At 43.6% G+C, this 15000-nt stretch overlaps 1 protein-coding gene across 1 annotated transcript in view; it reads right to left on the reverse strand.

The window, feature by feature from the left end:
• chrnb1l (cholinergic receptor, nicotinic, beta 1 (muscle) like) overlaps positions 1 to 15000 on the reverse strand; it is a gene marked incomplete at both ends in the record, with an annotated part of 66015 nt that overhangs the window by 33960 nt on the left and 17055 nt on the right. The window contains 6 exons of the mRNA XM_084336174.1: positions 2287 to 2486; positions 2897 to 3120; positions 4263 to 4448; positions 5004 to 5151; positions 7737 to 7845; positions 12785 to 12894. Coding sequence (XP_084192300.1) covers positions 2287 to 2486; positions 2897 to 3120; positions 4263 to 4448; positions 5004 to 5151; positions 7737 to 7845; positions 12785 to 12894 — 977 coding nt within the window. The remainder of the gene's footprint in view (positions 1 to 2286; positions 2487 to 2896; positions 3121 to 4262; positions 4449 to 5003; positions 5152 to 7736; positions 7846 to 12784; positions 12895 to 15000) is intronic.

The raw sequence follows: 15000 nt of genomic DNA on the forward strand, positions 1-15000 counted from the left end.
CACATTTATATTGGAACAGCTGCAGGGTCATTACAATTTTACAGTTTTCTTTCGTTTTCTTGTTCGCCCAATAATGTCAACCAAATGAAACCAATGGAAAGACACACACACGCGTCGCCAACAAACACACTATTCTCCCCCGCCGGACTCTCAGGCACAGCTGATCAAATAAAAAAAGAAACTTACATACTGAGCTTCTTTCCAGTTGAACTGCTACAGTGTTTAAATCCAAATAATCCTCTGCCATTGTTGTAACATGTCATCTGTTCTCTAGTATTCAGTCTCGTGAAGTTAAATTCTCTCTAGAAGTGAAACTGAAACTTAGCAAGGATAAGTTGTTAAAGGGACAGTAGGCAATTAATTTATTCAGTGGATGCCTGAACACAGAATGACACCAGTTGTTATGGTTTGTAACCGACCCCAATCGCACAACACAAGACAGGTATGAGAGTAAGCCAAAACAGGGCATTTATTTCTTACATAACAAAAGGCGGCACAGTCCCTTTAAGGGAGAACACAAAAAACACTAGAGTCAAAGAAATATGAAAAATGCGGCACTGTGCCTTTAAGAGGCGAACAGGCTAAGGGACTAAGGCTAAGGGACAGGGCCAGGGCTAAATGTCAAGGACCAGGACCAGGGGCACTGGAGAGGGGGACAGGGACAGAGGCCCGGAGAGGCGGGCTGGAGACAGGGACAGAGAACAGGGTTAAGGCCTTGGACAGGGCGAGGGCCAGAGCTGCTTACAGGGATGAGGACAGGGTTCCGACGGCGGAGGCCTGGCACGGGGACAGGGGCCCGACGGCGGAGGCCTGGCACGGGAACAGGGGCCCGACGGCGGAGGCCTGGCACGGGGACCAGGGGCCCGCCGGCGGAGGCCTGGCACGGGGACAGGGGCCCGCCGGCGGAGGCCTGGCACGGGGATCCTCCTCCTCCTCTTCGGATGCTGCAGACGGGCAGCGCAGAACAAAGGGGGTCCCAGGGGACCGGGATGGGAACACGCCGTCCTCCCGTGGAATACTAGGGAGCGACGACGAGCCTCACCCCAGGAACGAGGATCACGAAGAGACGCCTTCCTCCCGTGGAATTGGGAGCGATGGCGTGCCGCCTTGACGTCTGGAGTGGGAACACTGGAAAACCTCCCGTAGAGAATTAGAGAGCGAAGACGGTGTCCCACTCCAGGCAAACGGCGACAGGTGGTGATGGCTGGGCCGTCGTCTCACGCCGGAGACGCGGCAGGTGATGGTGACGTACAGAATGGTAACGTCCAGAACTCCATGAACACTGAACACAGATACAGATACAGAGTCCAGAACACAGAATCCAGAACACAGAATCCAGAACACAGAACGACCCGACAAGGACTGGAGGGGAGTCTGCAACCTATGTACTCTCCCGAGGTGATTGCAAACTCCCAACAGGTGCGTGAAGGTAGAGGATCAAGGATGTCCAAGGGTGGGGGCTGGTGAAGAGTAGAGGAGAGTAAATCCTCGCAAGGGTGGGGGCTGATGAGGAGAGTAGACAGGGAAAACACAGGAAAAAGGTCCAGGGACAGGCGAATCCTCACACCAGTATCACTGACTACCACGGCAAGCCTATAGAAAATTATTCTATTTAATAATTATAATTATAATAATTATCATAAATATATAATAATAATTATAAATTATTATAAATATATATTTTTTTTAAATAAAAAAGAAAACATTTAATTATACATATTTTTTTCTTCTGTTGTACCGAAATCGTACCGAACCGTGACCCCAATACCGAGGTACGTACCGAACCGTGGCTTCTGTGTACCATTACACCCCTAATGATCATGCGTACCTAATATGTTTGTACATTGATATATACATGCTGTATATTTCTTTATACACTCCGTCGCTTCCAGGAAAGACTATTCCCTGACAATGACAATGACACTATGTAACAACCCATCATCTACACACACTGCACACACATCCACATGTACACACTCACTTTAAACAAACACTCACCTTACCACTCACTTTATTCACTTTATATTTATCTATTATTAAAGATATTTGCACTACATTCATACCTCATTTGCACCCTACCCCAAGTTTTGTACCTCTGCATTCTACCACACTGTTACTCATTTTACTCTGTATTGTATATTGTTTGTACTTACTTTCTTTTTACTGTATGTAGCACACTCTCAGGGGCTCATACAGAAACAAGCATTTCATTATAAAGTATTCTGTATTTTGTTCTGACAAATAATAAACAAACTTGAAACTTGACTATTCCGCTATTCAGTTTACCTGCCTCTCCACGGCAGCACCAGGTCAGGGTTGATCTTGCGGACGAAGTACTCCCCTCCGGGCCGCGGCCCATTGCCGCTCTGGAGGGGAGGGGCTGTGGCATCGATGGCCGCCTCCTCCTCCTCCTCCGGCAGGGCTTCCGGTTCCCCCTGCTGGGGTCTCTCCATGCCAATGTATTTGGGCAAGAACTGGATGAACACCTTGAAGGCAAAGGGCCCAAAGGGTCAGAAATACTAATCACATTTGGAGGGAAGGATGGACAGAGCAGATAGATGCACAGAGGGATGGATTGACAAACATATATGACAGTAGGTGGACAGAAGGACAGATGGATGGATGGACAGATGGATGGATGGACAGACAGATATTACAGCAGGTGGGCAGACAGACAGATGGGTGGATAGAAAGATTGTTATGTAGGTTGCAGGATGGAAGGACAGATGGGTGGTTGGATGATGGATGGATGAATGAACTGATCACCAGTTTTATCACAAAGACAGACACACCCGTAAGCCTGTAAGCCCAGCCTCACCTTGAGAACCCAGTTTGGCATGATGTGTGTGCTGCCTCACCTTGAGAACCCAGTTTGGCACAACGTGTGCTGCCTCACCTTGCGAACCCAATTTGGCATGATGTGTGTGCTGGGGGTGCGGTGGTGCAGGTTGAGGACGATGACACTGAGAATGACCGAGAGGGTGACCAGGATCAAGGTGAACAGCACGTAGTTGACGATCATAGGCATTTTAAGGGAGGTCTCTGGAATCTTGTCGGCCAGCAGGAGCATGAAGACAGTGAGAGTAATGAGGACGGAGATGGACAAGGTCATCTTCTCTCCTGGAGACAAAGACAGACATGAATAGAAGCCCTGCACGGAATGTTTATGTAGTTCTCTTTCTTCCAACATGGCTGCCTGTAACCACTGGCAACCGGAAAATGCCAAATTTCTGAGCAGTAAGTAAAATGTTGGAAAAGCATGATATTGCTGTTCCACTGTGACTTGTTTACAAGATCCAGCAATAAAACACCAATCCATTACATTTTGTTGATACACATAGCAACCATTGTTTTGCACATAGCAACCATTTTTTCTTTCAACATGGAAAAAGAATTGGCATTATTCTATTCTGATCTACAGCACTGGTAGGGCTATGAGATGTACCGTACATTAACATATACTGTCATGGATCTATGCAAATATATGTATTTATTTATACAATATAATTTTCAATGGTATATACATATTTCTAATCAAATATATATTACATTTGCACATTGTGGCAGCTGAACACTTAGGTCCCAAAATAAGACCAGCCAGATCAAAGGTCGACCAATTCATCTGCACCAATTGGACCTTTTGCAAACTATTGGTATCGGCCATTTACTGTATGTTACCGATATCCCATCGCTTGATTAGTTGTCTTTAAATGGCTCTGGCAGCCTCATTCAGAACCTAGCGTGAAGATACTGGTATCATATGAAACTAGAGGTCTTGAGGAATCAAAAGGTACCAGCCATGCCATGCTAGCAAAAGGGGGTAGACTATGCTCCAATGTTAAGCTATTTTAAGCTAGCTTCAATCTGATTGGAGGAAAAGGCCATGGGCATGGCTATGTTCAAAAAAGTACCTTGACTTCTCACCATCAAGACATCTGAATGAAAATGGACTCAATGGAATCGAAGGGCTTTAGTCATAACTTTTGCAGGCTCTAATATAATTTTACATCGACGTACAGATGCAGCTCTCAGGCCTCTGAGCTCTGCTCTGCTCTGCTACTGCGGTAATGATTCACCATTAACCTGGCAGTGCTGTTAACGAGGCGTTAACGGTACTGCACCCTTGCAGTAGAGGTTCGATTTTTAAGAGTTGGATCTGTACCTTCTGTTAAAAAAAAGATTGAAAAACCGGAATATCATTGTACTGAATCTTTGAGAATAATCTCGTTGACAGGGCCACGATTGAGTCGCAGTATGCTGACCTGCTCCTGGGGGAAGGTAGAAGACGAAGATGGCCAAAATGCTGGTCATGATACAGGGAACGATGATGTTGATGATGTAGAAGAGAGGCTTCCTCTCTATGATGAGGTAGAAGGTGATGTCCTCGTACAGGTCGTCCTTGACGTTCTTCCTGCTCGGTTTGTGACAGATGTTCCACTCCCCGTTCTCTGCAAGGAGGGCACATATAGAGGCTACGTCACTGCCGTCATATCACCTCATATCCTGTATAACACATGCACGGCTATAATCTGTCCACATTTCCAATTGGATTTGGTCCCTTGCCACTCAACCAGAGCAATCTGAGCATGTGACCATTATCCCGTTGGGTGAATAACAGATGACTTAGCCTAATATAGGTCAATATATTAGCCTTGGTTCTTTGTGGAGAAGGGCAGGGGCACAGTGGTTATCACTGCTGCCTCACAGCAAGAAGGTCCTGGGTTCGAACCCCAGCAGGGGGCCTTTCTGTGTGGAGTTTGCATGTTCTCCCTGTGTTCGCGTGGGTTTCCTCTGGGTACTCCGGTTTCCTCCCACACCATAAAGACATGCACGGTAGGCAGGGACTACAGATGAAAACTAGCTCATTAGCAAATTCTGGCATATTTACATTGATGTGGAAACTGAAGATGTTGATTAATGTGCAGTAAAATTTTTTTTTTTTAATAAACTTAAGAACTAGCTCCTTGGTCAACATACTAAATGAGGTCAAACGAGATGCCAACCTGTGAAAGCATTCTCATCTATGACAATCTCGTGGATCTCTTTGCCTTTTTCGTCCAGGAAGTACTGCAGCTCGACCTCGGACGCATCATACGTGTAGGAGCGGAACACCATGGTGCAGTTCTGCCAGTCGAAGGGGAAGTACGCCGCCTGCAGGAGAGGAGGACTCATTTCAGCTACAGGTTTATACTGTAAAATATTCATTGAAAGGAGCTGTAAGTGGTATTTCTTTGTTAAAATAAGTGGTCTACATGTTAGAATAGTAGCTCTACATTCCATCACTGCTATAGTGTTTGGTCTGGATGAACAGTCTGCAGTAAACACAAAATAAATGTTCTGTTATCCCGCTCTCACTTTGTCCAATCAAAAGAGAGAACACCACACTGCAAAAATGGTCTGACAAAAATAAGAAATAAAAACTAGTTTTAAGAAAATGTGTCCTTGAAACAAGTAAAATTATCTGACAGTGCAGTAAACAATTTTAAGAGTTCTTGAAATAAGTAAAAATATTAGGATTCTCCCTCCTGATTGGATAACGTGGGAAGGGATACCAGAACATTTATTTTCTGTTTAATGCAGAGTGGGGGGATTGTGAGACCCATGTTACTGACCAAACACTCTATACCAGTGATGGCTGTTGGAATGTAGAGCTATTTAACCTCTTAATAGGCACCCAGAAAAGTGGCAGCTTTTTTTACTTGAACTTGAGGACTGCATACTTTTTTTGATAAGCTTAGCTTTATACTTTATACTTATAGCACATGCATGAGCCTGGTCACTTTTGAATGATAACATTCTGAAGTTACTAATGTAAAAAAGGGAAATCACTTTTAGTGCTAATGAAATATAGTAACAGAGGTCTGAACTTGAGTTGAACTTGAACTTATGTACTAGAATTTGTCTGTAGTGGTAAAAGATAGGTATAATCTGTAAAACACAGCGGATCCATAGCCTGAAGTATTATGTAGTACGGGTCCAAATTGTATAAAACTCCATTGAGAAATGGGTCTTTGAGAGAGATCCGGGTAAACCGTAATTTTTTTATTTTTATTTTTTAAAGCTCTCCAAAATCCATTTCCTCATCCACAGCCGTTCATTCTGAAGTGTGATTCACTTCTGGTTTTCGCTCATCAACTTTCACCTACAGTAGATCCCTTATTCGCACCCCCCCCACGTGGGGTATCATTGGAAAGGTACACTCATTGGCTACAACACTGACCAATAATTTTCGCCATCAACAGATGATTGGCAGTTCTGGAGTGTCAGGAGTCTGGGGTGGACATCTGACGCGTGGCGCGTAAAAAGACGCTCGCCTGACATATCGTCATGTAACTCGAGAACCGAGGCACGAATTTGGTCAAGTGAGGTTGCGTTCGAACGGCAACAACGGTTCCAATTTAATATATAATTTTCCCATGTATTTGACCAAAATCCTAGAGTTTCCTCCTGAGAGTGCCCTGCAAAGGAAAACAGTAGCAACTACGCCAACAGAAAAGTTATTTCAAAGTAATTTTCAAAGCTCTTACTTTCCTGCCAAAGATATTGGATCTCATGTTCGAATGGACTTACAAGAAAGTTACCAACAAATTCATTACCACTTCAATTCTACAGACATCCTTGGAATTAAATAATTATAATAATAATAAATACGACATTCATCCAAATACGATATCATTAGCAATTACGTTTTACATTTATAGCCATGACTCAACGAGGCATCGTAAGCATTACACACACACTGCAAATGACTAAATAAATAACAACTAAACCCAATCGCACGGATATAGTGGAATAGACTTAATAAGCTATAGATTTATATGGAATTCGTTAATCTATTCGTTAGTCTATTCCACTATATCCGTATGATTGGGTTTTGTTCTTATTTATTTAGTCATTTGCAGTGATGTCATTTGCAATGATACAAATATTGTCGTATTTATTATTAATTATAATTATTTAATTCCAAGGATATCTGTAGAATCGACTTGAACGCAATCACCATGATTTCTCCCAAATGAAGCCTTTAACCAGTTTAATCACCTGTGCATTGTATATTACTATTGCACTTTACTGTTACATTTGCACTCTGGTTGGATGCCAAACTTATTTTCATTGTATTGTACTTGTTATGTATGATGACAATACATTTTAATCTAATGTAATCTCATTTTGATCAATCACGAATTGCTTTTGCGTTGCCTGTGGACTCGGTCCTGTGCACACAGTCCTCGCGGATCAGCACAACACAGATCCTATGCTTAGCCTCTCCCTATAAGGAGCTGGCAGGGCGTGTCTGTATGCAAATTCAGGTGTACGAGAACGAGCTTCCAGAATGAGTGACGTTCTTCATTCATGGGAACCCAGCTGCGATCATTTTGGCCACTTACAAAGATCGTTTCACACGTTCAGGCATCCGGAGGAGGATTTTTGTTCATTTGTTTGTACGAACTTCTTACAAAGATACTTGCGAACATGTTCGATCATGAGGTCTAATGTCTGTACAATAATCTGATAATATATAAAAATAACTGACTACTACCTCATTTTGTACCAGCAATACCTTTTTCAAGACAGGAGATACACTTTGAAGTCATTTTTGTGTGTTCCCTACTTGCACAGTTACTGCTGTTCACCTTTGTAGGGAAGAAACACTCGACTGACCCCCTTGTCTTTTTCTGGTGAAAGATGTGATGAGTTCTGTGACTTTGCAACAACAAGTGAGCAGCAGGGTGTACCTCTATGGCGCAGCTGCTGCGATAGATGGCAGGAGGAAGCCAGTTCACCGTCCCGTCACTGTAGACCAGCACGTTGACGTACAGGGCCACGTCGAACTGCCCATCGTTACTGTAGAACAACAGTACAGAACAGCGGTTTTGACCCATTTGATCCGTGACCCCCTAGAACCTGAGGAATTTTGCAACTTACATCCGCCACTTACAACACTCGTTCTGCTCAACACATTCTCCTAAAGAGTCAGAAAACATACACTGTACTTGGTCAAACTTCATTCAGGGCTGCTGCTGCCAGTGACTGAAATAACCTACAGAAAACACTCAAACTGGTCACTTTCATGCCTAAGTCAGCATTCAAGCACTCTCTTATGAACATTCTTACTGATTCCTGCAACTGTTTCTCAACCCAGTAACATCCCCAACCCCCTGTCTGTCATGGTGCCCCTCTCACTGCTATAATTTGCGGTTACCCATCGGCAGTGTGATAGTAAAGGGTTAACCTTCTGTAGTGCAGCAGTGAAAGGGTTAATGCATGGGTGTGCTACTCTCTGTTCTCTGTGCTTGTTTCTATTGTTCTGCTTGTTATCATGAGTAAGTGGAAGATATGCCATAAATGTTATGTAAGGGATAATGTATAGCTACGAGGTCATTGTCGCAAAATAATTGACCGACATGGAGTTTAGAATACCGAGGCGCCTCGCCGAGGTGTTCTAAACGTCAGTGAAGGTAAATTATTTTGCGACAATGACCTTGCGGAGTATAGCTATACATTATCCCGCTTATTACATGGCTAACTTACTAACAATATACCTAATTCATTTTACACCATCGACAAGACGAGATCAAATGCAGACGCAGTTGTTCTGTGGCTCCGCTGTCAGTCAGCCCAAATAAAGTTATTATTATTATCGCCGGCAGCCGGCAGGTGTGTCTGATTGCACTGATGCAGTGTGTGTCAGTGGGCTTGATTGCTCCAGCTGCGAACAGCGGTCATTATTGCTCTGTCGCGATTGTGATTGGTCAATAGCGCTAGTTACCCGTATCACCGGTCATTATTGCTCGGTTGCCCCTGGCAGCGGTGAATTATCGAGAAATAACTGACCGCTGCTAGGGGCAACCGAGCGCTATTGACCAATCACAATCAAGCATTTCGGCGAATGTGAAAACGCCATGTAATAAAACTGTATATTGCTCGACTGGTATATTTGGACATGTCCCTTTGTCCTTTAACTTTTTAAGATTGTTGTGCTTTTAGTTGGATTTGTAAAAGTTTGCATTGCGGCTGTTGTTTAGCTACAGAATGTCGGAAATGCTTAACCTGAATAATTTTTCAGTCCCCCCCCCCCCCATCCCCCCCTCCGTTCAAGATGCGTTGTCTCTTGCCAGGCCATCATTGTAAATAAGAATTTGTTCTTAATTGATTTGCCTGGTTAAATAGAGGTAAAATATAAAGAATACCTTTCCGTGGCCCTCCAACCCCTCAAGCATAGACAGAATTATAATTAATTTCTCTTTTTAGGTTATTACACTAAATTAAAGGAACACACCAACATTTTGGGGAATTAGCTTACCGTCTTCTCCAGAGAGAGACAAGAAGATAGATACCAGTTTCCTCTCTGTGCGTTCAGTAGAAAGCTCTCTGGCTGCATGTTAGCCTAGCTTAGCACAATGAATAGAAGCGGACATGGCCGGTTAGCCTTCGGGAGAGGTGTTAGTTGGACAATGCCTAGGCTAACCGGCCATGTCCACTTCCATTCATTGTGCTAAGCTAGGCTAACGTGCAGCCAGATAGCTTTCTAGTGAACGCACAGAGAGGAAACTGCTAATTTCCGTTAACTCAATCTGCGCCATCCACGTATATATACGTGTTTGCTGGCCAACCATTGAACGCCATTGACGTTATTTGGTCCGTCTTCCTTTTTTTCGATTTTAATATTCTATTCAGTGTCACTGACCTCTATGTTACTGTTAAAAGGCATACTGAGACCCCAATAGTGCAGTACTGGCCAGATCCTGCTATGGGTGGCAGTATCGCCCACCCTTTGAAACCCTGTTCCAGACTGTGTGTCACATCTAATCTCGTCCGGGCAGAGAATTGTGGTCCAGTCAAGTCTAGCAGTTCACCCTAGCACATTGGAACGCGTCCATGGGCCCTCGATGCATGTGTTGTGCCAGATTATGTCGGGGACTCGATGGACATCAATACTGGAAATCGCGATCAGACAATTGGAATATTCTTTTTGGAATAACCCCGATCTGACGTCAATTCCACCTTGATCCTACAATTTTGATTTGATTTGATTTTATTAGGGATCCCCATTAGCTGGTGCGATAGCAACCAGCTAGTCTTCCTGGGGTCCACACACAAAAAAACATGCAAAAACAATCACTATTGCAAAATCAAAATGATTAAAAGTCAGTACACACAATGCATAATGAACCTACTGTAACAATTAAGATAGTTAAAATTACATTAGTGTAAAACAAAAACAAAAAATTACTTTACAGTGTTAAAAACAATTTAAAAACGATTTAAGATTCTTTTTAAAGGTGAATCTACTGTAAATGCAGCAGAGATGACATAAAACTAAACTTTGCACTATCTGACATAAAAAGGCAATCTGACAATGATTTCATATCGATCCAGTCGATCAGCGTATGTAGCATTCAAAACGAATGCCGTTGATGACGATCAGTGCATCAAAAAACGACCCCCCCCCCCCTTTGATGCATTCATGATGAAACATAATACCTATTATATACCTTTGATTTGGAAACAGTAGCATGTCCAGGCGAGTAACGCGAACGAATTTAGCAAAATTCACCTATCGCTCCATAACGCAGTTCCCAGGAATTAGCCAGTATCACTCTGAAACTATACAATATTCACGACGGGATAACACGCGAACGTATACATGAAAAAATTTAGTCTTTTTTACATGTTGAACGAGGGATAGTTACTGTCAAATGAGCCATAGTATTGTCTCCATAGCTATAATATAGAATATAGATATAGCCCTGCAAACACTGCGACGCACAGTGAAAATGCCTATTTTAAAGCGTGGCACGTTTACTACAGGATGAGGATAATAGCTGGCAGAGAAAGAGTTAAGGATAGGAGGAGGGGCTTTATACATAAAATATTCCTTATTTCACAAGAAAAAACATCTGTATCAAAAATGTTTAAACATGATGAATATTTCCCCCCCAAAATCATCTCACGACCCCCAGGTTGAGAACCACTGGGTTAGAGCACATTAGTAAGGTAAGCAGAATGGAGATTAAGATAAGCATTTTGGTAAAAGAGGGACACAGACAGAAAGCTGGCATGCAATGATGTTTATCTGTTACTTCTTTAGGGCAACACACAGTATGTCTCTGTCAAGGTTTGGAACATTAACCAGCTTACTGACCACCTGCTCAAAACTGTAGAGTAATCAGTAATCACTGCAGTAACTATTACAGGTAAGTCAAGATGCATGGATGGATGGATGAATGGATCATGGATGGGTGGATGAATGGATGATGGATTGATGGATGATGGATGGATGGATCATGGATGGATGGATGAATGGATCATGGATGGGTGGATGGATGGATGGATGAATGGACTACTGCAACTCCCTCCTCACTGGTATCACCTCCCGCTCCCTCCATAAACTGCAAATGGTCCAAAATTCAGCCGCCCGCCTCCTCACCAACACCCGGTCCCGCGAACACATCACTCCTGTCCTCCACTCCCTCCACTGGCTCCCGATCAAACACCGCATTAACTTTAAAACACTACTCCTCACCTTCAAAGCCCTCCACAGCCTGGCCCCCCCCTACCTGACTGATCTCCTTCTCCCCTACCGCCCAACCCGTTCCCTCCGGTCCTCCTCCACTGCCTCCCTCACTGTCCCGACATCCAAGCTCAAAAACTTCGGAGATCGGGCCTTCTCTCGCACTGCACCCCGACTCTGGAACTCCCTCCCCCAGTCCATCAGAGACTCCCCTACACTCTCCACCTTCAAAGCTCGCCTCAAAACCCACCTGTTCTCCCTTGCCTTCAACCCCCCCCACCCCTAAACCCCCCCCTCCCCTCCAACCTGATCGATATGTCTCTAGTCTTTTTTTTTTTTTTTTTTTGTGCCACCAGGCTGTCTCCCCCGTTCCCCCCATGGTCTCATGTTCCTTTGTTTTTGTTTCTTTGTTGTTTTGTTTTGTTTCTTTGCTTTCGCCTCTTTGTTTGTACCCCTGCTCCCGACTACTGTCAGCGACTTCGGGTTATTGAGAAGCGCTATATAAATTAAATGAATTATTATTATTATTATGATGGATGGATGGATGGATGGATGGATGAATGGAGCATGGATGGATGGATAGATCATGGATGGATGGATGAATGGATGAATGGATCATGGATGGATGGATGAATGGATCAGGGATGGATGAATGGATCATGGATGGATGGATGAATGGATCATGGATGGATGGATGGATGGGTGGATGAATGGATCATGGATGGATGATGGGTGGATCATGGAGGGATGGATGGATGATGGATGGATGGATGGGTGTATGAATGGATGGATGGGTGGGTGGATCACGGAGGGATGGATGGATGAATGGATGATGGATGGATGGATGGATGGATGGATGGATGGGTGGATGAATGGATCATGGATGGATGGGTGTATGAATGGATGGATGGGTGGGTGGATCATGTAGGGATGGATGGATGAATGGATGATGGATGTATGGATGAATGGATGATGGATGGATGGGTGTATGGATGGATGGGTGGGTGGGTGTATGAATGGATGGATGGGTGGGTGGATGGATGGGTAGGTGGATGGATGGGTGGTGGATGAATGCATGATGGATGTGTGGATGAATGGATCATGGATGGATGGATGGATGGATTATGGATTGATGGGTGGATCATGGATGGATGAATAGATCATGGGTGGCTGGATGAGTGGATGATTGGATGATGGATGGATGAATGGATGAGGGATGGATGGGTGAATGGATGAGGGATGGATGGGTGAGTGGATGATGACTCTTACTTGTTAATGAGGTAGATGTCGGGACGCCACACTTTGTTAGGAGGGATCCTCAGAACGCTGATGTCATCATACTCCTCTGGGTTCCATGACAACCTGTAGTCTGTCCACTCCTGGAGAGAAGACGGAGACAAAGACACAAACAAAGCAAAGCACAAAAGACAGAATCAAATAAAGAATTTGAATATCAGAATAGTGACATCATCATTGTCAACAACATCATCAACAAGAACATCATCATCATCATCATCAACATCAACAACATCAACATCAACATAAACAACTCCATTGTTAGCATTATCATCATCATCATCAACACCATCATCATCATCATCATCATCATCATCATCATCATCATCATCATCATCACCATCATCATCAACACCATCATCATCATCAACATCATCATCATCATCATGAACAACAACAAAACAACAACATCATCATCATCATCATCATCAGCATCATCATCATCATCAACAACAACAACAACAACAACAAAATCATCATCATCATTGAAAGAAAGAAAAAGAAAGAAAGAAAAATAAGAAAGAATGGAAAGAAATACAAGTAAGAAATGATGGATAGAAAGAAAGAAGAAAATAAAAGAAAGGATGGACAGAAAGGTAGAGAAACTAACTGCATTCTGTTTTTATGGCAATAACATTCAGGTTTGTGGGAGATAATCCTGAAAAATAAGAGAAATAAAAAAGTAAATCCAGAAGTCAGATGATTGACAGGGGCTGGTGTGAGCTGGGTAGTGTAGTTTTCGGAATTCAAAAGCCCATCGAAAGCCCTGGGTCTCTTCCTTCAAAAGACTACACTCACTTTTGGATGTGCCACTTCCTCCCGTCAATATGCGCCGGTTTCCGACTCAATGCCCTGAGATTTCTATAATCCTATATTTCACTAATAACAGTTAAAATCATTGGAAAACAAACGTAAAGCTGAAAATATACACTTAGACTGCTGTTTTGACACGGTTAGGGTCTCTTGGCTACATTTTAAAAGAAAACGCAATGCAACATTAATTCATACATTCTGTAGAGATGGATTTATGGCGTGATGTCAGTTGCGGTCCAGTACCGGACCGCTCAGGCTTAAGAGGTTAACCCTGTGAGGCCCAAATAAAAAAGACATTAGCAACTTCAGAGGCCAGAGAGTGGGACCTATAAACACATGAAGGGTGCTGTGACTGAAAAAAAGGTTGAGAAACGCTGGTATATATGGTGTGGCTCTTTGTGGTACCACAGTCATTTTTGTGGCTCTTAGTCTCTGACTGGTTGGCCACCCCTGCCATAGGGCTATGTAGAGAGAGAGCACCATGACATAGAGCTATAGAGAGGGCACCACGCCATAGGGCTATGTAGAGAGAGAGCGATGAAAACTAGCAAGGAAACTAGCGAGCCGAGCCAAGCCATGCTGCTGAACAGATCATCTCAACACCAACGCAGTAAAGTATATTATTAGTATCTGTCGATCGTTCTAATGACCCGAATGAACTAGTGGCCCATAAACCACTTTGGAGTGACTACCGAGGCAGGCCGCAGATAAAGCCTGGGACTTTCCTGAGCCGGAGTATTATTGGGAGATGCGGACGTAATTAACTCTCATGACCACTCTGGATTTGTTTTGCTCATGGAGGAAACTCGCATCATATCCCCCCCAAAAGGAAAAGAGTGCGTTCCATAGACTTTTAAAATAAGTGTGTTGGTACAGTAATTGCGAAGTGCCTAGCTCTCTCTCTCTGGTGCCTGTCCAGAGGCAATACACAATTACAACTATCCTAACCAATGACTAATTCGATTTGGGGAAAAAGTGACAGTCCTAATGTAGACACACAGACACACACACAAACAGACACACATAGACACACACACACACACAGACGCACACATGCAGACACACACACACACGCACAGACACACACAAACACACACATGTACACACAAACACACAAATAGACACACATAGACATACACGCACAGACATAGGCGCCTACGTAATTGAGCAGGCGAAGGGGGTGCTCTACCAGTATTGAACTTGGGGGAGCAAGCTTGTCTCTTTGCTCCCTCACTTTTTGATCATTGATATATCCCCCCCCCCAATATATAAATATTATCTACGTAATTTCAATCAAATTAATAATACGCAATGACACTTAATAACAAGTTTTTAAGTTTCCAAAGATTGCGAACCCCCCCCCCCCCCCCTGCCCC

This window comes from Notolepis coatsorum (assembly GCF_963971535.1).
Source record: "Notolepis coatsorum genome assembly, chromosome: 1".
Lineage (NCBI taxonomy): Eukaryota > Metazoa > Chordata > Actinopteri > Aulopiformes > Paralepididae > Notolepis > Notolepis coatsorum.